Here is a 27,618-nt window from a genome sequence, read left to right as displayed (position 1 = left end):
TGTTTGTCAAACTAAAATATGTACATTACATACAAAAGGGCAAAGAAAGAGTTATTTTAAGTCACTGAGAGAAGTTGAAAGCTTAAAGCTATAGGGCCTTTCAATTTACACAAAACTGAGAAAATTTAGTTTCTACCAAGCAATATACTGTAGGTTTATTTTTGTAATATGTTGCAAAAATACAGTTCATTTTAATGAAGAGGACATATTTATCTGCAGAGAAAATCCACATTGAACATTGTCTTTTCCTTCATCGGCATCATGTTGACCAACTACAGGAGGAAGCGCATGTGTGCATGCGTGAGATTTTGAGATTAACTGTGACCCATCTTGCATCCATAAGATTTCTTGGAAATCACTTCCAAATCTACCAAATGTTGGTCATAGCATCTCATACCTTAAATTTCTTCCCCTCAGGGGTTGAAATCCTAAAATGTTATCAGATAACGTGAATTTTGATCATACTGGCAATATCACAGTGCCTCACAGCAAAAAGGTCATGTGATCGCTTCCCGCTTTTCTGTGTGGAGTTTGCATGTTTTCCCCGTGTCTGCGTGGGTTTCCTCCCAATTTAAAAAAAAACTTGCTGTGCGTAAAATACATGAAAGTAGTGTCTATTGACAGCAAGAAGCTGAACTGATGGTGGGATCTTATGCCTGAAATTGTTGCAACAGAAGTTTTGTTTTTTCCAAACTTTCTAAAACTTTGTTAAACTTCCTAAAAAACCTTGTAATTGTTAGAATGGCCTAAGCAGTGGGTCACCCCACTGAGTCTGGTCTGCTTGAGGTTTCTTCCTCAATATCATCAGTATTATCAGTGGGAGTTTTTTTCCCTTACCACTGTCGCTTGTGTGCTTCCTCTAGGGGTTGATAAGGTTAGAACTTATTTGTGTGAAGCTCCTTGAGGCATCTTTTTTGTGATTTGGCACTATATAAATGTAATAATAAATTGAATTGAATTATTTAGGGTCTTCTTCTTTCTCTGCCCCTGACCAAGGCAGCACCTCTGGCAGACTGTGGCTGCCCACTGTTCCTAGTGGTTGGATTGTGTCTAACTGTAATTAGGATGGATTATATGAAGAGGACAAATTTCACTGTATGTATATATGTATGTACAATGATAATTAAGCCTCTATTCTATTCTATCCCTTATCTAAATGCTAAGGAATAAAATTATAGTGGTGCCAAAGAAAATCCTTTTTATGGCTTAAATGATTAGTGCGCTTGGTTTCAGTGTGAAAGGTTCTCGGTTCAAACCCCACCCTTGCCACATTTCTCCATGCATCTGTGCCAATTCAACATGCAGATCCACCTCGGGTCTGCTGTGGGGACCCCAAGTGAAAACAAGGGAGCAGCCGAAGGGACTTACTACTACTTAAATCTTAAAAAAAAAAATAATTAAAACTGTGACACTATACCTTTTTAAACAAAATTATTTTTAGTCAACTCTAAAGCATAAAAAACGTCTCTGTCTTCTGCTCTTTCCAGATGTTTCTCCTTGTTAAAACTTCATTTTATTCACTTTCTTTTCCCAAACTTCGTTTCATGAGACAAACAAAAGCAAGTTTAAAAACTGAAATTGTCTAAATAAAAGGGAAAAAGTGAGATAGATGATACACAGTTTCTTATTGAAGATTTGCTGATGAGGAGAGTGAGGAGGGGTAATAAGGGGGATGTCCGACGTGGGTGTTGATGCTTGAATGGCGACGATGGCTCATGACTCAGGTGATGTGTCATACTCACGCTATAAAAGGGAACTTTTACATTTGTCCACACAAACGCATGTACATAACACACACATCCAAACATACACACACACGCACGCACACACACACACACACACACATAAGGACTCTGAAGTTTTTTGAACATTTATTTACTTCAGCAGCAGCAGCGGCAGCACAACAATGAAAAGTAAGTTGTGATTTCTTTGTCTTTTATGAGACAAAAGTCTGATCTGTGTGGACAGACATCCTTTGTGTGTCGCCACTAAACGGTTCCAGGGTTAAAACAATGTTTGGGTTCAGGGTGGGCTGGGTTAAGAGTAGGTTAAACTTCTGATAGGGTTATTTTGGGATTAGATTAAAATTATGTTTGGCCAGTTTAGTATTAAGTTAATGTTGCAGTAGGTTTACATAAATATTACGTTAAAAGTAGGTTAAGATGAGGTTATAGTTAAAAGTCATTAAAGTTTAAGATTATGGTATCGTAAAGATAAAATGATTTTATGGTTAGGCTGAGATTATGGTGGGGTTTGGTTAAAATTGAGTTGGGGTTAGGTTGAGAACGCATTAGAGTTTGGCTAAGGTTACAATTATGTTAAAATTAGGTCAAGGTTATACAACTAGGTTTAGTTTATCTTCTATTCAGGGTTAGTTTAAGATCATGGTAAACTTAGGTAAAGGTTTGGTTAAGATTATATTTGGGTTGGTGTATGTCCTGATTGTCTTAGGTGGAGTCTAATATTTTGTTAATGTTGGGTGAGTGCTTCATGCCCAAATTGGGATCAGAAACAGTTTTAAGGTCCCAGTTTTGACTTCACAGTGACCTTTGGTTTGTACGCATTTGAAAACGCAAGTTCACAATTCCCACTTCAACCCAAACTGTTACTCAGCTCAGAGAGAGCAGGTGTGTCTTTGTTATCATTTACAATAACCAGGAAAATAAGTGACACTAACCTGCAGAGGTGGTCTGACCTGATGCTGGTGCAGCCGTCTTTAGATTTTTTGACTTAAAACTTGCTTAAACTAAAGACGGGCAACATGTTAAAGGAGAAACATCTGAATCGTCTTTTTGGATCAGGATGTTCACATTCAGACGCTTGCACACATACTTAATCTGTCAGTTCACTTGTATTTTACTTTGTCTACATTGTTTGTTTGTTTGTTTTTTATCCTGGACAGGGACAGTGACTGAGAAGCGGTTTTAACTCAAATGGTTTATATAAGTTGCATCTGTCATGTGCTGCTGATTGGTCAGGTGGCTTCATCACTGGAGCTTCCTAGAGGTTTGCATCCTATTGTCCTGTCCTGTTCCATGTTTATTACAACCGCCAAGGATGTAATAAGATCATCAGCATTTGTTTGTCTGTCTGTCTGTCTGTCTGTCTGTCTGCTAGCAGGATTACGTCAAATCTACTGCAGGGATTTTGACAAGATTTTCACCATAGATATTATTCCATGGAAGACCCTATAGAATTTTGGAGGTGATCCAGATCTGGATTCTGGATCAAGATTTCACTTTATATACACTTTTAAGGTTTACAGTAATACTACTTCACAGATTCTCACCAAATTTACACCACATGTAGATATTAGGGCATGGAAGACTCCACTGAATTTTGGAGGTGACCCAGATTCTGGATTAAGACTTCACTTTATACAGTCTTGAAGGATTACGTTTAAAAAAAATACTTCAGTGATTCTCACCAAATTTACACCACAGATAGATATTACGGCATGAAAGACTCTACTACTACTGAATTTTGGAGGTGATCTGGATCCGGATTCAATGTTTGCTCTGAGAATACTGTTGGAAAAGTACAGAGAAGGACAGAAAGAGTTACATTGTGTGGTTGTGGACTTAGAAAAAGCTTATGATAGGGTGCCAAGAGAAGAGTTGTGGCATTGTACGAGGAAGTCTGCAGTGGCAGAGAAGTATGTTAGGGTAGTGCAGGACATGTACAAGAATAGTGTGACAGCGGTGAGATGCGCAGTCGGAATGACAGACTCATTCAAGGTGGAGGTGGGATTACACCAAGGATCAGCTCTGAGTCCTTTCTTGTTTGCAGTGGTGATGGACAGGTTGACAGATGAGATCCGACAGGAGTCCCCATGGACTATGATGTTTGCAGATGACATTGTGATCTGTAGTGAGAGTAGAGAGCAAGTTGAGTCTAGTCTGGAGAAGTGGAGATATGCTTTGGAGAGAAGGGGAATGAAAGTCCGTAGAAGCAAGACTGAGTACATGTGTGTGAATGAGAGGGAGCCCAGTGGAATAGCGCAGTTACAAGGAGTAGAAGTGGTGAAAGTAGATGAGTTTAAATATTTGGGGTCAACTGTTCAAAGTAATGGAGAGTGTGGTAGAGAGGTGAAGAAGAGAGTGCAGGCAGGGTGGAGTGGGTGGAGAAAGGTGGCAGGAGTGATTTGTGACCGAAGAATATCAGCAAGAGTGAAGGGGAAAGTTTACAAAACAGTAGTGAGACCAGCTATGTTGTATGGTTTAGAGACAGTGGCACTAACAAAAAGACAGGAGGCAGAGCTGGAGGTGGCAGAGCTGAAGATGTTGAGATTCTCTTTGGGAGTGACAAGAATGGACAAGATTAGGAATGAACATATCAGAGGGACAGCTCAGGTGGGACGGTTTGGAGACAAAGTCAGAGAGGCGAGATTGAGATGGCTTGGACATGTGCAGAGGAGAGACCCAGGGTATATAGGGAGAAGCCACCAGGCAGGAGGAGAAGAGGGAGACCAAAGAGGAGGTTCATGGATGTGTGGAGAGAGGACATGCAGGTGGTTGGTGTGACAGAGGAAGATACAGAGGACAGGGTGAGATGGAAACGATTGATCTGCTGTGGCGACCCCTAACGGGAACAGCCGAAAGACAAAGAAGAAGAAGAAGATCTGGATCCGGATTCTGGATCAGGATTTCAATTTGTATGCTTCACTTTGTTGGATTTTAAAGATTTCACCTAAACTACTTAATAGATTTTCACCAAATTTTTTACCACACATTGGTGTTAAGCCTGAGAAGCTTCCATTCAATTTTTGAAGGTGATATGGATCCAGATCCAGTTTCTGGATCAGGATTTCACTTTGTAGAGTTTTAAAGATCACATTAAAACTACTTAAAGCTGGAATACCGGCAATCTTCAATAGATAAAATATAGTCTGAAGTTTAATATATATAAACTACATCATATTTAGAGCCCATTCAAATTGGGAGGAATTTTTATTTCGTGGGAACATACATAATTTGAGGGAAATCCATAGCGTATTTTGCCCCAGTGAACGTCAAAACCTGCAGACGAATTCAAGCTGGAAATGCGTCTGCGCTTGCCCAGATACACTTAATAACTCAGATAATCAGATAATAACAGACTCAGATAATAACCATAACTGTACACCGTCAGACACCAGTCACCAGGCAACTCACCTGTCCAAAAGCAGCACTGCAAAATCCTCATGAGTTTGATTGCCTGTCTTCTGTGTTGGGAAAGTGTAGTGACACGGACCCACAACAGGGGGCGCAAATGAACGGTCAATAGATGAGCCAAAATATAACAATTTAATGTTGTGAATGTGCACAACGAACATACAGACAATCTCAGAATATCATAACAGTCAATACACAAAGGTGACGTGTGGGCAGGCTCGAGGATAGAAGACGTCTGTCCTGAGGAGAGCCGGAACCACACGATTTCCGCCGCCCCAGAACCTGGTGAATACTGGAGCCGCCAAGTCCCGAATTCCCAGGTGATCACCGTCCCGACTGTCGGATCTGGTACTGCTGGCGAAGAACAAAGACAGTCAAGTGTGGGTGTGTGTACACCCAGTAACAATAACGGTGGGAATGCCACCTCCACCTCACACTCAGCGCGTTGCAGCGGTCTCAGCTGAAAAGGAGCGCCGTCTTGCACAGCCTCCTCAAAAACGACCGGTTCTCCTGCAAACACTCACAATAAACAGATTTACAAAGGCTGAGGATATTACCTCCAAAGAAGTATGATATCTCGGCGATGAGGTGGAGATGACGTCTGGTCTTTATGGAGTGCGATGATGAAGAATGTGTGACAGCTGTCAGGAATTAATGAGTGACAGCTGTCACTCCCGGCTGTGTCCGTGGCGGCAGCGCCCTCTCGTGCCTGAAGCCCGCACTTCAGGCAGGGCGCCCTTTGGTGGTGGGCCAGCAGTACCTCCTCTTCTGGCGGCCCACACAACATTCTGTCCCAGTTGCTCCCAACAATCTCTCACCATCGTTGATCTTCTCTTTTTCTCTCGCTGCAAATGACGTCTTTTCTTCCGGTCTTCCTCACTTTCTTCCACTTCTACTGTCTCTCTCCTCCATCTTGCCTTCTTCAGTTTTAAATTTCTATGCATGCATCGCAGCTAGCGGTGAAACCCCGCCATGTGACCTGTGACGTCACCCCGATAGCGTCCTGGCTTTCGAATTTTTGCCACGTGCCAATAATTCAGAATTTGCTTCGATACGGACGAATTTTAACCACATTCAGACTAATATTTTGGGAATCCTTTATATTCACACTAACGAACAAAATTACTTTGGTCCCCATCGACATTCTAACAATCGTCTCAATTTCAGTATGCTTCCTGGCACTCCAGCTTTAATAGATTTTCACCAAATTTTCACCACACATTGGTGTTAAGCCTGGGAAGCCTCCATTAAATTTTGAAGGTGATGTGGATCCAGATCCGGTTTCTGGAGTTTTAAGGATTACAACAAAACTACTTCACAGATACGACATCACAATGTAAAACCAAGAACAGGAACACAATATGGGTTCCGCTTGTGAATTAAATATCAGATTGCAACATCTTGATCAGTCGGACCATTCTGGAGCAGTATGCAATTATTGCATTGTTGAATCGGAATCCAGGTAAAGTCCGGGTCACAGTGTGAATCACGTATCTTTTATTTTGAGTCCTCGTCAACCCTTGGCGGACGTCTTGTTTATTTCTTTTATTTTCCTCTTTGTTAGTGTCCCTGGTTTCAATGCGCTGCCTCCTGTGGGGTGTTCTTGATCTGGCCAGCCACTGCCAGCAGACTTTCTTTCGCTACAGCAGGTCCTTTTACTTTTAATCCTACATCATATCATCCAGACCTTCTGCTGTTCTCTGACTGACTTGGCTGCTGGCTGTTGTTGGTGCAACATGTCTATGCACAAATTCTTTCTTTCGTGTTGTCACCAGCCGGTAAAGCACTTGGTTTTCTGATATGACTTGATCGTTTTTGAGACACGCACCCACAAAACTCATGCTTGAGCTTCTGTGTTTTTGTAGAGCTTGAAAGGACCCACAGCGAGGTTTTAGTCTGTGCGCCAACAGGTCCTGGGGACTGAAGCCAGTAACCACAGTTTGTGATTGATGGTTAGTTCTGGAGGATGCTGCTGGAGTGTTTATGCATCAGAAGCTGTTTCAGAGGTTCATCAGATGGTTTCAGTGTTAAATATCCAGCTGGGGAAATGATGCACTACAGTTACAGGACGTTACAGGAAACTCCAGTGTTTCTGTGCAGCACCTGATTCAGCTGAAACAGACACGTACTACAACGGAAAAATACGCTTGTGCGTGTGATGGTGTGAGCACGTGGTGATGTTATTGTACGTGTGCTGACAAAATGACCTGTTAAATAGATCAAAGAGTCAATTCGCTCTGCTTCTCAAGCAATTTTCATCTGAGCTGTAATGCTGTCGCTGCTCTTTCACCTGCCAAATAAGTGACTGTACAATAAAATATCAGAGGATGTTTTTTTTTTGTCTTTTGCTGACGTGTTCTTCAGTAACTTTCCAAAAGTCGTGTGCAATTAGTAGTGTTTTATGTGCAGGAAAGTCAAAAGTTGACTTAAAATGTGTTGATTCACAAACTTTGGAAAACATGCTCATACACAGAAGGAATGTATGATGAAATAAATGGCATGTGATACTCATCCTACACACACGCGTGCGTGCACATACCTCACAAAGTGTGTTGACTAATTTACCATCTTCTGAATGAGAATCTGTGACATAACAGTGAAGAAAAACTTCACTTCAGCAGCAGAAACTGTGATTTTGATGTCATTAAATCGCAGTTTTCCATTTTAAGAGGAAGATTACAGTCAGTGTGAACTGTAGTTGACACACAAACATCTTCTTTTTGGCTGCAAATCAATGTGACTGAGTCAGACTGAAGCACAAACATAATGGAGTCAGGATTTTTTGGACCAAAAAAAAAAAAAAAACCCTGGCTGTTGCTCGTGTTTCTCTGCCTCATGCCCAGTGCATGCTGGGAGAAACTCCAGATCCCATGTGACCCTGGCCAGGTGTGAATGATTTTACTACTTCAATGTTATATTCAGTAACTTTGTAATAGTGAAATGCAAAACAAGTTCTTCCACATAATGCATCCATGCGCAACAATGCTTTTTTGGAAAAGCAAAGAGCTCACACACACAAACACACTCACTCATCTTCAACTGGGTCCAAGACTGGGTCACAGGGGGCTGGAGCCTATCCCAGCAATTATAGGGCGTGAGGGAGGGTTCACACTGGACAGGATGCCAGTCTGTCACAGGGCCCCAGGGTTTTTTTTCTTTAAAATTAAATGTACGTATACTGCAGACATTACACTTATAATATAAAAACATTAAAGCATAATATTTTTATAAGTAAAGTGGCAGGTCAGTGAGGATTTGTGGCGGGATGCTGGCAGCAGTGTTTGTTTGTTTGTTATTAATCGTGTTCCCACACTTAGAACAGGATCCTGGAATGGATCTGTTACTGGTTGATAGTTTTAACAGTCAGCAATTCAGTGACGTGTCCACTGAAAGGGAAATGTGAGAAACCAGTTCATCATCAAAACATTTTCAAATGTTCTTCCTGCTTTTAACCTTTGACCTTTATCATCACCACATTTGTTTGTCAATGAATGGAAGTAAAAGTGTGAAAGGTCACGGCGTCACACACACGTGACACCACGAACTACCAGAGGCATCAGCCTGCACAAGCATCTGACTCACACAGGAGGCCCAGAGCATGCTGGGAAAAGAAAACCCACTGCATACCTGTCATTCCTTACAGATGATATACACGCTTGTGTCTTTGTTGGCCTCCGTTAAGGGGTTTTTAAAGTAGCCTAAACGTCTGGATACATTTACAGAAAGTTTGTTTGAATTAATGCAGGACTTTATTAACTACTTCAAAGGAAAAACAGCAAAAGTTAACCACAGAAGGTTAAAGAAATTAGGGTAAAAGCTCAGATAAGATTTTAAGGAGTCTTTTCCAAAGATGTTTGGATTTGGACATTTACTGGCTTATTGTTATTAGAAACCAATTAACGGTCTACGGTTTAATTTGGAATTAAGTGTCCACATATAGTGGAAATGTTGTCATGAACCATGAAGTGCTTGATTATTCAACTAAAACAAACAAAGTAAAGCCATAACACAGATGATTGTTTAAAAAAAAAAAAAATTAGCTGCTGATTTCACTCAAAAATTAAACACTACAGGTGTGACATTGGATATTTGCACTGACAACATTCATTCATTCATTCATTCATCTTCTACCGCTTAGTCCAATTAAGGGTCGCGGGGGGCTGGAGCCTATCCCAGCAGTCATAGAGCGCGAGGCGGGGTACACCCAGGACAGGACGCTAGTCTGTCGCAGAGCCACAAATAGACAAACAAACACAGACACACCCACACACACACCTACGGACAATTTTTTAAAGATTCCAATCCACCTAACCCGCATGGCTTTGGAAGGAAACCGGAGCACCCGGAGGAAACCCACGCAAATACGGGGAGAACATGCAAACTCCACACAGAAAAGCCACAGGAATTGAACCCACGACCTTCTCGCTGTGAGGCAACAGTGCTAACCACTAAGCCACTGTGCTGCCCCTGCACTGACAACACAATATTTCAAAAGTTTTATGTTGTTGTTGTTGTTGTCGTCGTCGTCGTCGTCCTTTCAGCTGCTCCCATTTGTTCGGAGTCGCCACAGCGGATACAGCCAGATCCGCATTGGTATTTGGCACAAGTTTTACGCCGGATGCCCTCCCTGACAAAATTCCAGTTGGACTTGGAGAAACACACACAGAGTCGCTGGTGTTCCGAAGAGGTCTCCCATCCAAGTACTAACCAGGAACCACACTGCTTAGCTTCTGAGATCTGACGGGATCAGGCTGACACAGAGCAGACTGCTGCGTAACATTTCAAGTTTTATATTAAATAATATTATTATTTGTTATTATTCATTCAATCAGTCATTTTGCAGCCACTTATCTGGGTCGCGCTGGCAGCAGTGGAAGCACCTCCTCCCACACTTCCCTATTCTCGGCCAAATCTTGTAACTCTTCCCAGAAGATCCTAAGGCGTTCCAAAACCAGCTGGGAAATAAAATCTCTCTTGAGTGTCCTGGGTCATCCCCGGTGTCTCCTCGTGGTTGGACGTACGTGGAAGACCTCCTTAGGGAGACGACCAGGGAGCATCCTCACCAGATTCCCGAACCTCCTCAACTGACTCTTTTCGATGTGAAGAAGTAGCGGCTCAAATCTGAGTCCCTCCAGGATAATCTCGCTTCTTCTCACCCTGTCCAGGAGTGTAAGCCCAAATACCCGACGGTGGAATCTCATTTCTGCCACTTCTATCCGTGATCTTATTCTGTCAGTTATTAACCAAAGCTCCTGACCAAGTGACCATAGGTGAGGAAAGTGACTTTATTATTCTTATTTTATATTAAAATCTGTGTATTTCTTGACTTTTCAGTAATTCTGGGCCCCACCATTTGCCTTCTGCACCTGTTGCTATTGGCTCAGCTGTTTGTCTGCTCTGTATGTCGCCCCACCTACAACTCCTCCCTCTGCCCAACGTTTGGATCATTGAAGCATCAGGTGGCCATGATCAAAAGAGATTGCAAAGGACTTCACGGTTTGGTAGGTTTTCTTAGTTCAGTGTGTCGTACTTACCTCCTTATACCACAGTAAGAGAGCTTATCATGGTATTTATCATCTACTTGTTGTCCTGACTTCACATTAGGCATACAAATTATAACATGATTTGAGTGAATTGTTTTACATCTCATTTGTAGATGTTTCATAATTTCATCGGCCAAGTTCTGAAGTCAAGGATTATCTTTTTATGTTTTTCTCTGTATTACTGTGTAATAACAACAATGAAAAATAACAACAATAATAATGATAATAACAACAACAATAAAAATAATAACAATAATAATAATAAGAAGAATATTCTTCTTTGATTGCTCCCGTTTGGAGTCGCCACAGCAGATTTCAGCCTGTCCTCTGTATCTTCCTCTGTCACACCAACCACCTGCATGTCCTCTCTCAGCACATCCATAAACCTCCTCTTTGGCCTCCTTCTTCTCCTCCTTTCTGGTGACTCCATCCTCAGCATCCTTCTCCCTATATACCCTGGGTATCTCCTCTGTAGGTGTTCAAACCATCTGAATCTGGCCTCTCTGACTTTGTCTCCAAACCGTTTAACCTGAGCTGTCCCTCTGATATGTTCATTCCTAATCCTCACTCCCAAACAGAATCACAAGATCTTCATCTCTGCCATCTCCAGCTCTGCCTCCTGTCTTTTTGTTAGTGCCACCACCTCTAAGCCGTACAACATAGCTGGTCTCACTACTGTCTTGTAAACTTTTCCCTTCACTCTTCCAGATATTCTTCTATCACAAATCACTCCTGCCACCTTTCTTCACCCACTCCACCTTGCCTTCACTCTCTTCTTCAACTCTCTACCACACTCTCCATTACTTTGGACAGTTGACCCCAAGTATTTAAACTCATGTACTTTCACCACTTCTACTCCTTGTAACCGCACTATTCTGCTGGGCTCCCTCTCATTCACACACGTACTCAGTTTTGCTCCTACTCACTTTCATTCTCCTTCTCTCTAGAGCATATCTTCACCTTTCCAGACTAGACTCAACTTGCTCTCTACTCTCACTGCAGAACACATTGTCATCTGCAAACATCATAGTCCATTTTGACTTCTGTCTGATGTCATCTGTCAACCTGTCCATCATCATTGCGAACAAGAAAGGACTCAGAGCTGATCCTTGTTGTAATCCCACCTCCACCTTGAATGAGTCTGTCATTCCTCTACTGCACATCTCACTGCTGTCACACTATCCTTGTCCTGCACCACCATCACATACTTCTCTGCCACTCCTAACTTCCTCATGCATACCACAACTCTTCTCTTGGCACCCTGTCATAAGTTTTCTCTAAATCCACAAACACACAATGTAACTCCTTCTGGCCTTCACTATACTTCTCCATTACTATTCTCAGAGCAAATATTGCATCTATAGTGCTCTTTCTCTGCATGAAACCATATTGCTGCCCATGTTCACCTGTTTTCTAAACCTAGCTTCTACCACTCTTTCCCATAACTTCATGCTGTGGCTGATCAACTTTATGTCTCCGTAGTTACTGCAGCTCTGCACATCACCCTTGTTCTTAAAAATAGGAACCAACACACTTCGTCTTCACTCCTCAGGCATCTTCTCTCTTTCCAAGAAAACAATCTTTTTAGAAACTCCACTGCCATTTCTACAAGACATTTCCATGCCCACCACTGGAATGTCATCTGGACCAATTGTCTTTCCCCTCTTCATTCTTTTCATAGCTGCCCTCACTTCATTCTTACTTATCCCTTGTACTTCCTGATTTACTCTCTCCATATGATCTAGCCTTTTCTCTCTCTCATCTCATGATATTCATCATCACCCCTTCAATTTCCAACTTCACACTCATCACCCAGTCAGACACTCGCTTAACCTCCAACCAGTGATGCCGGTAATCTGACCACTTTTTTTTAGTAACGAGTAATCTAACGCGTTAATCTTTCCAAATCAGTAATCAGATTAAAGTTACTTCTCCATGTCACTGTGCGTTACTATTATTTTTCATTGTGGGTCGACAGCAGCATTAAACTTGGTCTGTGGGCAGGAGGTCGGGGTTCAACTGAACTGCCCACTTTCAGTGAGCTGTGAGCTTTTCATCCACGTTTTTTTGCAGCTGCTCGACTCGTCCTCACCTCTTAAAGGGCGGTGATCAGCACACCTGCACTGAGCTTTACAAAGACATTTTTATACTTTTTTTCCTCCTTTATTTAGAATTCTGAGCTGAGCCGCTCTTTATCTGGTCGTTAAAAACAGCTGATCCTCCGCGACGTGTCAACAACTAACACTATTTTCCACTCAAATGCACCTAAACTCTCTTTCTGAGGACCACATCATGTGAAAACGCAATAAAACTTTCTTACCTGTAAATCTGGTCATGTTTTCTGCATAAATAAATGTTATCCATTCTTTGTGCTCAAACGCCAAAGCAGGGGCGAATCCAGATGGAATGGGGGCGTGGGGCAAGGATGTGCCCCCCCACAACACCCCTAGATTAAAGGTCCAGTTTTGAAGCCGTTTTTTACTACAACTACTAATATTGCTTAAAATAATAATAATTTCGACAAGTAAAATGTTTAGAGAGAATTTAAATGTTAGAAAAATGTTAGAATTTAATAGTTACATTTATAAAAAATGTAAGTTCGAAATTGCAAGTTTTACTGTTACAGTGCTGTCAACAGTTAAATATGAGGTCAAGAAAGAGGTCTTTATTTTACTTTTTATAAAACAAGTATTTATTTTCATTGAAGTCAAGAAAAGGTGACTATAAAGTGAATTTTGGCAAAACAGGTATCATTGTCATGTTGAGGTGGCAGAGGGTTGTTGTCGACAGCTGGAAAAAGTAACTAAAAAAGTAACTAGTAATCTAACTTAGTTACTTTTACAATTGAGTAATCAGTAAAGTAACTAAGTTACTTTTTCAAGGAGTAATCAGTAATTGGATTACTTTTTTAAAGTAACTGTGGCAACACTGCCTCCAACACACTCTTAAATACTCTTCCTTTAAAATGACAACAACACCATTTCTCTTCCTATCCTCACCATGAAACAACAACTTAAACCTACTCCCTGTGCTCCTGCGCTTACTTCCCTTCCACTTGGTGTCTTGCACACACAATATGTCTATCTTTCTCCTTTCCATCATATCAGCCAGCTCTCTCCCTTTACCAGTCATACTGCCAACATTCAAAGTCCCAACTCTCTCTTCCACCCTTCTAGTTTTCCTCTTCTCCTGCTGTCTCTGGACAAGTTTTCCTCTTCTTCTTCGTCTTCTTCTTCGCTCAGCAATAGGCCAATTTACGCCGGCATCATGTTCCGCAAAAGCACTGGTGGCGGCCGTTGTTCACCCGGGCCTCGGCCAATCCGGTATGGAAATTTGTTTTGTAATCTGTTTCTTTAATTTTGGTGCTGTTTACATTGGATGCTCTTCCTGATGTAACCCTTCTCATTCATCTGGGCTTTCTATTCACCACACCCCACAATGACAACATGAAAATGTTTTGGGTTTTTTTTTTTTGTTTTTTTTTTGCTAATTTGTTAAAAAATAAAAAACTAAGAAATCACATGTACATAAGTATTCACACCCTTTGCTTAACACTTTGTTGATGCACCTTTGGCAGCAATTACAGCCTCTTCTTGCCACAAGCTTGGCAAGTGCACAGCCATTTTCAGATCTCTCCAGAGATGTTCAATCTGACTCAGGGCTGGGCTCTGGCTGGGCAACTCAAGGACATTCACAGAGTTGTCCTGAAGCCACTCCTTTGATATCTTGACTGTGTGCTCAGGGTCATTGTCCTGCTGAACTATGAACCGTTGCTCCAGTCTGAGGTCAAGAGCGCTCTGGAGCAGGTTTTCATCCAGGATGTCTCTGTACATTGCTGCATTCATCTTTCCCTCAATCCTGACTTGTCTCCCAGTTTCTGCTGCTGAAAAACATCCCCACAGCATGATGCTGCCACTACCATGTTTCACTGTAGGGATGGTGCCTGTGTTCCTCCAAAGATGAAGCTTGGCATTCACACCAAGGAGTTCAATCTTTGTCCCATCAGACCAGAGAATTTTGTTTCTCAGGGCTGAGAGTCCTTCAGGTGCCTTTTGGTAAACTCCAGATGTGCTGCCATGTGCCTTTTACTAAGGAGTGGCTTCCGTCTGGACACTCTACCGTACAGGCCTGATTGGTGGATTGCTGCAGAGATGGTTGTCCTTCTTGAAGGTTCTCCTGTCTCCACAGAGGAATGCTGGAGCTCTGACAGAGTGACCATCGGGATCTTGTTCACCTCCCTGACTAAGGCCCTTCTCCACAATTGCTCAGTTTAGACGGGCGGCCAGCTCTAGGAAGAGTCCTGGTGGATTTGACCTTCTTCTATTTATGGATGATGGAGGTCACTGTGGTCACTGGGACCTTCAAAGCAGCAGAAATGACACTGTACCCTTCCCCAGATTTGTGCCTCGAGGCAATCCTGTCTGAGAGGTCTACAGACAATTCCTTTGACTTCATGCTTGGTTTGTGCGCTGACATGCACTGTCAACTGTGGGACCTTATATGAAGACAGGTGTGTGTCTTTCTAAATCATGTCCAGTCAACTGAATTTACCCCAGGTGGACGCCAATTAAGCTGTAGAAACATCTCAAGGAAGATCAGTGGAAACAGGACGCACCTGAGCAAAATTTTGAGCTTCATGGCAAAGGTTGTGTTTTTTTTTTTTTTTCATATTGTCATTATGGAGTATTGTGTGTAGAAGATTGAGGGGAAAAATGAATTTCCTCCATTTTGGAATAAGGCTGTAACATAATAAAATATGGAAAAAGTGAAGCGCTGTGAATACTTTCCGGATGCACAGTAGTAGTAATAGCAACAACAAGGGAGAAGCCGAAGGGACTGCCACACCATCCATACAAGAAATGCAGCTCATGTTTTACGTGAACATAACTGAGATTTAAAACTATTTAACACACACAAATATGTAGTTTTGTCACCTAAAACAGATGATGTATTGTTAAAGATAAATAAAAATTTTAAATAAATTATCAGTGTTTAAAATAAAGGAAGTCACAAATTATCATTTGTTTAAAGGTATTTATAAATATTACACATTTTTGCAGTTTCTTATCATTATTAAAAATTTTAAGTATATTAGGTGTGCCTAAAACATTTACACAGTCCACCATGGAGAGCAAGGTCTAAATTTTCAGATGTCTATTTGGGGATGGGATAAAGTAACAGAGAATTTGATTCATTTCATGAAAATAAGTGTCATATTTACAAAATAAATAAATACATAAATAAAAATCTCACTCAGGTAACAAGTGCAAATCATAAACAATTAGTTTTACTTAATGAATTCATTAATCAACATTATTTTATTTTTTTTTATGCATGTATAGCAGCCTGAAAAGAAAAGAATGATCTTATGAATATATTTATTATTTAATTGTAACTGTTAAATGTTGTTAATTCTAAGATTGTAGAATGTAACTTTACACAATACTATATATTTGTAATTTATTACTCAGTTAATTCTCAGTAAATCAATGTCTGTCTCTATTCCGAATTCATCAGAATTTTTTTTCTTCCTAATCGTCCCATCAGAACAAGGACCTGTCAGCCTTTGAGGGTATGGAACACAGACTGCACGGTCTTCCCAGCATAGAATACACTGCCAGCCACATCGGCTCACTGACGGTAACGTTTCTGCAATCAGTAAATCAGTCAACTGGTTTTTGTAGATTTTTTTAGGGAACTTATTTTCTGATGTGATGTTCTTACAGATCAACAGGTCTTTATCCGAGATGTATGTTGGCTATCAAGCCTTCGAAGTACACGTGGACTGGCTGTCAACAGTCAGACACAACGCTAGTCTGAGCATCCAGTCAGCACAGATGATCAAAGGTCACCTCCTGAAGCTGGTCCCACTCCTCAATGCGTCTCTTCATCAGGTAAGAAAAACAAACGTAATGTTACGGATGGAAGACAATCCCCACAAAAATAACGCTATAGGAAATTTTTCAAAAACTCAAACTAGGCTGTAATTTAACATTTAATTTTAATTATAATTACTTATTTAATTGATTGAAAATGAAGGGAAAGTGTGTATGATGAAATTTTGGGCAACACAGTGCCTTAGTGGTTAGCACTGTTGCCTCACAGCACGAAGGTCATGGGTTCAATTCCCACCTGTGGCCTTTCTGTGTGGAGTTTGCATGTTCTCCCTGTGTTTGCATGGGTGTGCTCTGGTTTCCTTCCACATTTAAAGACACGCAGGTTGGGTGAATTGGAAACTTTACAATTGTCCAGGTCTGCCTTGCAAAAGAGGTCTCAATCTCAAAGGGACTGTAAGTCCCTTCGGCTGCTCCTGTTGGGGAAAGTGTAATGCACGGACCCACAACAGGGGGGCGTAAATGAACGGTCAATAGATAATCCAATAAATATAATTTATTGCGGCAAATGTGCACAACAGGTCGAATACTGCTTTTAGACAGTCAATCAGAAGATACAATAAGTGACGTGTGGGCAGGCCCGAGGGTAGGAGATGCCTATCCAGAGAAGAGCCGGGGCCCACAAGGTTCCGCCGCCAACGAAGACCTGCAGTATACCGAAGCCGCCAAGTCTCAAGTCCAGAGGTGGCCTCTGCTTCCAGCTGTCAGATCCGGTACTGCTGGCAGGAACAAAAACAGGTTAAGGGTGGGTGTGTGAACACCCAGTAAGCAGTCAGCAAAACACGTTCTCACTGTAATACGGTGGGAAAAACACCTCCACCATCTACACAGGAACACAGTTTGGGAAGAACCTGAAAGTACTGTTTATCCGGTTTGGAGTGAGGGGTGAAGACGTCACTCCTCCACTAACCACAAACCCAGCTCCCAGATGACAGCAGTCAACAGGTACTCCTGCAAAACTCAGAGAAAGAGAACACGTGCGTACGGCACAGTCAAACGGCTGAGAGTTTACGTGTAAGGTAAGCTGATATCTCGGCAGAGATGTGGTGTCTCCTCCAGGTTTTTATGGTGCAGTGATGATGATTGCTGACAACTGTCAGTCCTGGCTCCTGGGTGGTAACTGCGCCCTCTGGTGCCTGAAACCCGACTACAGGCAGGACGCCCTCTGGCGTTGGCCAGCAGTGCCTCCTCTTCGGGCGGCCCACACAACAGGACCCCCCCCTCAACGGGCGCCTCCTGGCGCCCGACCAGGCTTGTCGGGCTGTCGCTGGTAGAACTCGGCCAGGAGGGCCGGATCCAGGATGAAGCTCCTCTTCACCCAGGAGCGTTCTTCAGGTCCGTAACCCTCCCAGTCCACCAGATACTGGAGACCCCGACCCCTCCGGTGAACATCCAGGAGCCTGCGGACTGTCCACGCAGGCTTGCCATCGATGATGCGGGCAGGAGGCGGCGCTGGTCCAGGGGTGCAAAGGTCCGAGGTGTGGTATGGTCTGATTTTGGAAACATGGAAAACTGGATGGATCCGCAGTGAAGCTGAAACTCCCAGCTTCTGGACTGATGATCTTGGTGATCTTGAACGGTCCGATATATCTGTCAGTTTTTGTGACTCCGTGTTGAGCGGAATGTTTTTCGTTGACAGCCAGACCTCCTGCCCAGGCTGATATTCTGGGGCCGGGGTGCGTCAGCGGTCTGCATGGTTCTTCGCCCTCGTCTGGGCTTTCAGCAGGGCAGAGCGGGCTGTTCGCCACACCCGACGGCACCTCCTGAGGTGGGCCTGGACCGAGGGAACCCCGACCTCTCCCTCCATGGCCGGAAACAAAGGGGGCTGGTACCCCAAACACGCCTCAAATGGGGAGAGGCCGGTAGCAGACGAAACTTGACTATTATGAGCGTACTCGATCCAGGCCAGATGTTGACTCCAGGCCATCGGGTGCGCGGAGGTCATACAACGAAGGGCCTGTTCCAGCTCCTGATTCGCCCGCTCTGCTTGGCCGTTGGTCTGTGGGTGGTACCCGGACGAAAGGCTCACGGTGGCCCCCAGTTCCCTACAGAAACTCCTACAGACTTGCAAGGAGAACTGGGGACCACGATCCGAGACGATGTTCATAGGGATACCATGCAGACGTACGATGTAGTGGACCAGGAGGTCTGCAGTCTCCTGGGCTGTCGGGAGCTTCGGGACGGTCACAAAGTGGGCCGCCTTGGAGAACCGGTCCACTATCGTCAGGATGGTTGTCATTCCCTGGGACGCAGGGAGACCCATGACGAAGTCCAGGCCGATGTGGGACCAGGGGCGATGAGGCACTGGCAGTGGCTGGAGGAGTCCCTTTTCTGGTTGGTGGACTGCCTTGCCCCTGGCACAGGTGGTACAGGCCCAGACATACTCCCGGACGTCGGCTTCCAGAGACGCCCACCAGAACCGCTGCCGAATAACTGCCACGGTCCTTCGCACCCCTGGATGGCAGGTGAGCTTAGAACCGTGACAGAAGTCCAAAACTCCAGTCCTAGCGTCTGATGGGATGTACAAACGGTTAGATGGTCCACCGCCGGGGTCCGGGTGACACGTCAGGGCCTCCCTGACGATGTTCTCCATGTCCCACGTCAGTGTGGTGATGATAATGGACTCCGGGATGATGTTTTCTGGTGGATCCGACAGCTCCGCTTTGACTTCATCTTCATGCACCCGGGACAGTGCATCTGACCGCTGGTTCTTGGTCCCGGGGCGATAGGTGATCCTGAAGTCAAAACGTCCAAAAAATAGAGACCAACGGGCTTGAATGGGGTTCAGACGCTTAGCGGTCCGAATATACTCCAGGTTCCGATGGTCAGTGAAAACCGTGAATGGAACCACGGCTCCTTCCAACAAGTGTCTCCACTCCTCCAGGGCCTCCTTCACTGCCAGGAGCTCCCGATTGCCGACGTCATAATTCCACTGTGCCGGGGTCAACCTACTGGAGAAATAGGCACGGGGTGGAGAACCTTATCGGACTCCCCACTCTGGGACAGCACAGCTCCAATCCCTGAGTCAGAGGCATCTACTTCCACCACAAACTGGCGGCTAGGATCGGGCTGCACCAGAACTGGCGCAGTAGAGAACCGGCGTTTCAACTCCCTGAACGTGGCTTTGCACCGATCCGACCAGGTGAAGGGAACTTTTGGGGACCAACAACCTGACTATAGTCCTTGATAAACCTCCGATAGAAATTAGCGAAGCCGAGGAATTGTTGCAGCTTCCTACGGCTTGCCGGTTGGGGCCAATCTCTCACTGCCGCAACCTTGGCCGTATCGGGGGCGATGGAGTTGGAGGAGATGATGAACCCCAGGAAGGACAAAGATGTACAGTGGAACTCGCACTTCTCGCCCTTCACAAACAGCCGGTTCTCCAACAACCGCTGCAGGACCTGACATACATGCTGCACATGAGTCTCAGGATCCGGGGAGAAGATGAGGATATCGTCTAGGTATATGAAGATGAACCGATGCAGGAAATCCCACAAGACGTCGTTTACCAATGCTTGGAACGTCGCGGGGCGTTAGTGAGGCCGAACGGCATGACCAGGTACTCAAAGTGACCTAACGGGGTGGTAAATGCCGTCTTCCATTCGTCTCCCTTCCGGATCCTAACCAGGTGATACGCATTCCTAAGATCCAATTTCGAAAATATTTTGGCTCCATGCAGGGGCGTGAACACAGAATCCAATAGGGTATCGGTTGCGAACCGTGATCTCGTTCAGCCCTCTATAATCAATGCATGGACGGAGTCCGCCGTCCTTCTTGCCCACAAAAAAGAAACCAGCACCTAACAGGGAGGAAGAGTTCTGGATCAACCTGGCAACTAAAGAGTTCCGGATGTAGGTCTCCATTGATTCGCGGGTTAGGGTTAGGGTTAGAGAGGTTGTACAGTTTGCTGGACGGATACTCAGTGCCCGGGATCAAATCAATGGCACAATCATACGGTCGATGCAGGGGAAGCGTGAGTGCCAGATCTTTGCTGAAAATGTCAGCCAGATCGTGGTACTCAGCTGGCAGTGCCGTGAGAGTGGGAGGGACTCGAACCTCCTCCTTAGCAGTCACATCGGGTGGAACCAAGGATCTTAAGCACTCCCGGTGGCAGGTTTCGCTCCATTGAGCCACAACCCCAGACGGCCAATCAATCCGGGAATTGTGCTTACTAATCCATGGATATCCCAAAATAACTCTGGAGGTAGAAGGTGTTACAAAGAACACGATCTCCTCCCTGTGGTTTCCAGACACCACCAATGTTAAGGGCTGTGTCTGGTGTGTTATTAGTGGTAGAAGGATGCCATCTAGTGCCCGGACCCTCACTGGGGAAGGAAGGGCCACTAGAGGGAGCCCTACCTCCTTAGCCCATCTGCTATCTAACAGATTCCCTTCTGACCCCATGTCGATTAGTGCTGGGGCTTGAAGGGTTAAATCCCCACAGAGGATCACAACTGGGATTTGTGCGGATTTTCGTGCATTACCCGTGTGTGTGTTATGGCCCACCCTTAGCCCAGTCTCTAAGGGCAAGCGTTGGTGTTTAACCGCTTGGGGCATTGTTTCTGCAAATGCTCGTTAGAGCCGCAGAAAAAGCACTCTCCGCGGGCCAGCCTCCTCTGTCTGTTTTCTGATCTTATTTTGGCCCTGCTCGTGTCCATAGCTTCGTCAGCAGGGGGAGCTGTCATCACACGGAGCACTCTGGCTCTGGAGTGTGGGGAAGGCGGGGCTGCTTCGGACCGGGAAGGGAGAGGGGCCACGTCCTTCGTCTCACTCCCGTCGACGTTCTTCCAATCGGTTGTCTAAACGTATGACTAAATCAATAAGCCCGTCTAAATCCCGCGGCTCGTCTCTCCCCACCAGGTGCTCCTTCAGGATCGAAGACAGTCCGTTTACGAAGGCGGCGCGGAGCGCTACTGCATTCCAGCCGGCCCTCGCAGCCGCAACGCGGAAGTCCGACGCCCCTGTCGAATGGACGGCAGCAAAGTGGAAGCAGATTCGCCTCGATTAGGGTGATCAAACACCTGTCTGAACTCCCTTACGAACCCAGTGTATGTCATCAGGAGCCGTGAATTCTGCTCCCAAAGTGCCGTAGCCCAGGCGCGTGCCTCACCTCGAATCAAATTGACAACATAAGCCACCTTGCTGGAGTCTGATGCGTACATTATTGGACGCTGTGCGAAGACGAGCGAGCACTGCATCAAGAAGTCCGCGCACGTCTCTACACAGCCTCCGTACGGCTCCGGGGGACTTATGTATGCTTCAGGGGATGGGGGCGGGTCCGTTGAACAACCACTGGAGGGTCCCTGTTCAGCAACAGGTCGGCAGGAGGAGGAGCAGCAGCCGCGCTCTGTGCACGCGCTTCCACCTGTGCGGTGAAAGCCTCCATCCTACGATTGAGTAGTACATTCTGCTCGGTTACCAAATCCAACCGAGCAGTGAAGGTGGCTAAGAATTGCTGCAACTCACCCATTATTCCTCCTGCAGAAGCCTGTGCACCTTGCGTCTCCATTGACTGTTCAACGGGTGGGTTGTGCCCCTCGGGGTCCATGACGTTGGCCGAGATATCCTGTTGGAGAAAGTGTAATGCACGGACCTACAACAGGGGGGCGTAAATGAACGGTCAATAGATAATCCAATAAATATAATTTATTGCGGCAAATGTGCAATCCTCCAGGTTTTTATGGTGCAGTGATGATGATTGCTGACAGCTGTCAGTCCTGGCTCCTGGGTGGTAACTGCTCCCTCTGGTGCCTGAAACCCGATTACAGGCAGGGCGCCCTCTGGCGTTGGCCAGCAGTACCTCCTCTTCGGGCGGCCCACACAACAGCTCCCTTGTTTGCACTCGGGGTTGCCACAGCAAATCCAAGGTGGATCTGCATGTTGAACTGGCACAGGTTTTACGCCGGATGCCCTTCCTGATGCAGCTCCACATTACATGGAGAAATGTGGCAATCTCAATGGGACTAACTTGGTTAAATAAAGGTTAAAAAGAAAAATGTAACTATACAAATGCTTTAACAGAAACTCCCGTGCTATAAACAATAAAATTAAATTTTATTACAAGGTAAACACAAAACATGACCAAAGGCACCAAAAAACAAACAAACAAACAAACAAACAAAAAACAAAGCATGGTATCTACAGTTTTCTTTTTAACCATTTTGTACCCTATCACAATAAAAGCACACAGCTGGGGCATCTTTATTACTTAGCATGAGAAAAGTATAATTTAAAAAAAATGAGAAAATTAAGAACAAAAAAAACATTTGTTTTTGTGAAGATGAAAACGTGTAAGTTTTGATCCTGATGCAGAGCTGCAGAATCCTTTTTTTTTTTTTTTTTGGAGCTGTTGTAATTAATGGAGGATTTTGCTCTGCCAGCAAAATCTTGAAAACCGTAATTCATTCATTATTCACAATGCAAAGAAAAGTGCATTGTTGTGCATTTAATGATGTAAGATGTTCTGACTTTCATTTCGTTGTCCATCAGAGTGATATGTAAATCACTAAGCATTGTGTATCTTTGTTTTCAGGTCAGTGAGCAGGTCACGCCGACGATGACGTCGCCCTCCTTCCCTGCCATCTCCACACCTTTTGATGCACTCCAGTTTTCAGTTGAGCTCTCAGAAGAGTTAAAAATGTTTTGCCTTTGGTCAGAAAGAGTTTTACACCAACTCCAGAGTCGATCGCGCTGTCCCAAATAAGCTCCTGCTCCTGCACGTTTCACTTGACATGGCTGATCCCATGATGCTTTGCGTGATTACCACTTCAGTACTGTTTTGACCCATTATAAGGCAAGAAAAGAGAATGGGTCCTGGCTCGCGGTTAACTATGTATAGCTACTGGCTGCTTTCAACTAGTACCAAAATAACAAAGGGCTTAACAAAACAACACCAACTTTAGCTGCACTGACAAAAAAAAAAAGCTCAAACATCAACTCGTTACAGTGTCTCTGTAACGAGTATTCAAGCTCAAATATTCAAAGACATCGTGCATGTTTATGGAGCATCACATATATTGAAAGACAGCAGGACAAGCTTCTTTCAGCTGGAGCAGCATGCTAACTGCTCGCTATGTTCAAACATTATTATCTTACAGTTTGCCAAATTTTGGCAAATTATGACATTGCATCAACTTTAACAAACAACAAAATTTGCTGGGAATCTGAAGTGGTATTTGTGCCTTGTGAAACAATCTGCTAAGCGCTATTGAAGCTAATGTTAAACAGTTAGCAATGCATAAAAAAAATGGGGTTCTAAATCTGTCAACATGCTGATGCAGGTCCCTTTAATCTTATCATATATTTTTAATACCACAAAGAAAAGCTCCAATCAGGTATCAGATCCTTCAGCGTTCATTTGTTGCACTTAGTATGTGAACCAGCATAAACAGATTTTTATTTTTTTTTTATTTTTTTTTTTTGCATTCCCAGAATCTGAGCTGTATTTCTGGAATGGCACTGCACACTCAGTTTTGGAACAATTTTCTAAACCTAATTTAAAATGTGTCTTTTTCTTAAATAGTTTAGTTAGGATTAGGATAAAAATTAGGGTTTATTTTTTTCTAAAATATACAAAAGTTTGTGATGTGTTGCACAGCAACAAAATTCCAGTATGCTCCAGGCACACTTCCAGAGTATTTCCATTTTACACAGAGTGCAGAATAAATTTTTTGCAGCTCATCCTGCTCATGGAAGCAGAGATTAACAATCTGCAAACAAATGGCATCGTGGAAATAATTAGGGCCCGAGTACGCAACGTCCTACGAGGACCCTATTGTAATTGCGCTGTTTATTATTATTATTATTATTATTATTATTATTATTATTATTATTATTATTTTATTATTATTATTATTATTATTCTCACTCTTGAAATCGAAATTTCAGCCTCTTCCCATGCTCAAAAACTCACCAAACTTTCCAAAGTCGCCCGGCCGGATCCGAAATTCGATATTTTGGGGGCGTCGTACATGTTCGCAGAAAAATCGCGAAATAGCGCCCCCTAGAAATTTTCAAAAACCCCTCCTCTTTGGGCTTTTTTCATCGTAGCCTCACGAAATTCGGTACACATATTTACCATGCCAGGACGCACGAAAAAGTCTCTTACTGTCATGGTGAAATATCGACAGGAAGTCGGCCATTTTGATTTTAAGTTTCGATTTTGAGCAAATTTTTGCCATTTTTGGCCATTTCCACTACTTACATTTGAACAAACTCGTCCTAGGGATTTCATCCGATTGTCTTCAAATTTGGTCAAAATCATCACAACACAATGGTAATCAAAAGTTATCAAAAGATTCTAATTAAGTCAAAAGGCGTGGCTGCTAGGGGTCGTCAAACTTTGGCGAGCTTTTCAGAGCACACCATTTCACTTCGAACGGCTGTCACGTCCACATACTTCATCGTAGATCCTTCAAACTTGCTGGACATGATGAGGGCTCCGCCCTGAACGTTTACATATCTTAAGTTGCCACCTGCGCCATAGTGCCCCCCAGTGGTGGCGGGAAATGTCCTATTTTTACTTTAAGAGGTCCTGATGTCACATACTTAACCCAATCAACTTCATTCCACTTCTAAAACATGCATAACAAATTGGTGAACGTAGGCAATGAATGCCGTGAAGTTACGAGTAACGGCATCCGTGTGGCGGCGTGCCGAATATTGACCATTCGCCATGAAATTACGTTCTTCCTTTTGACGGCTTTAATTTTGTCACATCATCATGAAAATTGACACACAGGTCGAGCATGACAACCTCTTACAATTCATAGGGGCGTCGCCCATGGGCGGGGCAAAATGCCTCAATAGCGCCCCCTTGAAACTTTCAAAAACCCCTCCACATAGGGGTTTTTTTGGAGTAGGGAGATGAAAATTGGTACACGTGCGACTTGCATAGACGTACAAAAAAGTCTCTTGCACCATGAGTCTACTCCAAACAGGAAGTCGGCCATTTTGAATTTCCTTCTCATTTTGGCGTGATTTCCACATGTTGTATTTGAACGAACTCCTCCTACAGATTTTGTCCAATGCACTTCACATTTCTTTGACAGCATCCAAAGATGATATTGACCAAAAGTTATCGAAAGCTTTTCTCTATGTTGAAGGGTGTGGCCGCTATGGTGCCGCCATTTTGACCCTTTGCCATGGAACATCAAGTCATGATAACTCCTTCATGCTTTGCCTGATTGACTTGAAACTTCACATGTATGATGACGGTTGGCCCCTGAACACACCCGGCCCCTCTGTTTCTACACTGAGCGCCCCCTAGTGGATGAACAATCAACATGTCATAACTCCTTCATGCATTGTGTGATTTGTTTAAAATTTTAACTGTGTGATGAGTGGTTGCCCCTGCATGCACATGCCCACATGTGGTCACAATGGCACCCACTGGCCTGGGTAGGCGGTCGCGCAGAACGAGGGCCCGTATATGACTGCTTGCAGTCCTAGTTACCAGTTGTTTTTCTTCAAATCTGCCATTACATCTACATCCTACACTGAAAAAAATGTTTTTTTAATTACTCTAATTTGTTACACCTAAATTGATTTGTTTCAGCATATTATAAATTTTATCTTATCACCAGTGGTGCCATCTGCTGGCTGTTTTACTAAAATTGTAATTAAGAAATATGTGACATTTTCGTCGTAACGTATCTGCATGTCAGGTAATTATGGCATCCATCAACAGTGTGAAGTAATGTTTTTCATTACCACCTGAAATTAACTGTTCTTTATCACTATGACTACGGTAACGCCTTAGGCTCACTTTCATGTACATGCATTCTGGAAGGACAGTCTATAGAGGCTTTGCACGTGATGTCATCGGTCACATGCAGGGCAGTGCCATGCACAGCTGAAGGTCAAGTTTAGCCATCTCAGCTCATCTTTACTCTGTTTGTCACTGTTTTTTCCCCACCATTACACCATGGGTACGCTTAGAAATACTAAAATAAAATTTAAAAAACTGCGCCACTAAGATAACTCATTTCGTTACAGAAGCAACGTCAGGATGACAAAAAAAAGTGAGACTCGGCTAAGTTTTCTTCCACAATCCTGCAGCAGCGTACAGAAACGTTGTTTCTCGTGTAAATAATCCTGAAAGCCCTGTGTATAGCCGGCAACATGGCAATGGGGAGTGGCCGGGTCACGTGACTGCAAGGAGTCTATAACCTAGACAATCTGGTGTGTGGAGTTCACGATTGCCCTTGGCTGGTTTGACGATGTCATGTACTGAACTTGACATATGACATGCAAAAGCAAAACAATGATAGCGCACCCATTGTGTAACTTTTGCAATTCCAGACAACATTACAGGCTTAACTGAAATCAAGGAATTACTAAAGTATGTCAACGTTCCAGGGGGCCAATTTTTTTAACACCGTCACAGTTAAAACAAGACTGTGACACAATGACGGACCCTCTAGGTTTTTCCAAGGTATGGACAAGGTTTCAGACTGTGACCTTCCAGGACACAAATCCGTGAAGGTGAGAGTGGGGCTTAAGATGGGGTTATAATGAGGAGTAGTTTTAGTGATATTCACATGTATTTATTTCATAATTGGCCATGGCTCTCTAAAAATGCTGACCTGTACCTTCCATGTCCACACTACGACAAAATGCTAAATGTGTCGTGATAATCAGGAAGGCTCACCATCAACGCATCTGGCCAAAAAAATTTCACACTGAACCAGTTTTGACATGATGACTGTAGAGATTTAATGTTTGACGTGTTTACAGCGCTCGGTACTTTACTGCACCATGATGAGGAACTGTTTCACCTGTTTACTATTTTTTTTTTATGTTTACAGATATAATATTTACGGAGAGATATGTTACTTATGATCTGAAAGGTTAATATTTTTCTACAAATTTATAACTTTTGTAGTGGTTTATTTATTAGCTTTTTGTATTTTTGAAGGCATAGTCAATGATGCAGGCATCTCCTTCTTAATATTAATAATGTTAATGTTAAACTATTGTAGCAATTTTTAAGTGTTATTTATGATCTTACTTTGTATTGCTCTTGAA

General features: G+C 43.7%; 1 protein-coding gene across 1 annotated transcript; it reads left to right on the top strand.

Annotated features, from left to right (window-relative positions):
* The first annotated feature begins 1,708 nt into the window (after nucleotides 1–1,708).
* Nucleotides 1,709–23,293, top strand: LOC117501458. The gene is made up of 5 exons (XM_034160360.1): nucleotides 1,709–1,724; nucleotides 10,488–10,654; nucleotides 16,244–16,336; nucleotides 16,423–16,590; nucleotides 23,123–23,293. Exons 1-5 carry the CDS (start codon nucleotides 1,709–1,711, stop codon nucleotides 23,291–23,293), a joined length of 615 nt encoding a protein of 204 aa, XP_034016251.1.
* The last annotated feature ends 4,325 nt before the right edge of the window (nucleotides 23,294–27,618 follow it).

This window comes from Thalassophryne amazonica, chromosome 20, assembly GCF_902500255.1.
Source record: "Thalassophryne amazonica chromosome 20, fThaAma1.1, whole genome shotgun sequence".
Classification (NCBI taxonomy): Eukaryota; Metazoa; Chordata; class Actinopteri; order Batrachoidiformes; family Batrachoididae; genus Thalassophryne; species Thalassophryne amazonica.
Note: the sequence above shows the minus strand (reverse complement) of the source record. Positions and strands in the feature narration are given on the sequence as shown.

Coding starts and splice junctions, on each gene's coding strand:
- LOC117501458 (XM_034160360.1), top strand. Junction 10,655..16,243: donor GCAAAGGACTTCACGGTTTG/GTAGGTTTTCTT, acceptor TCGTCCCATCAG/AACAAGGACCTGTCAGCCTT. Junction 16,591..23,122: donor TCAATGCGTCTCTTCATCAG/GTAAGAAAAACA, acceptor CTTTGTTTTCAG/GTCAGTGAGCAGGTCACGCC.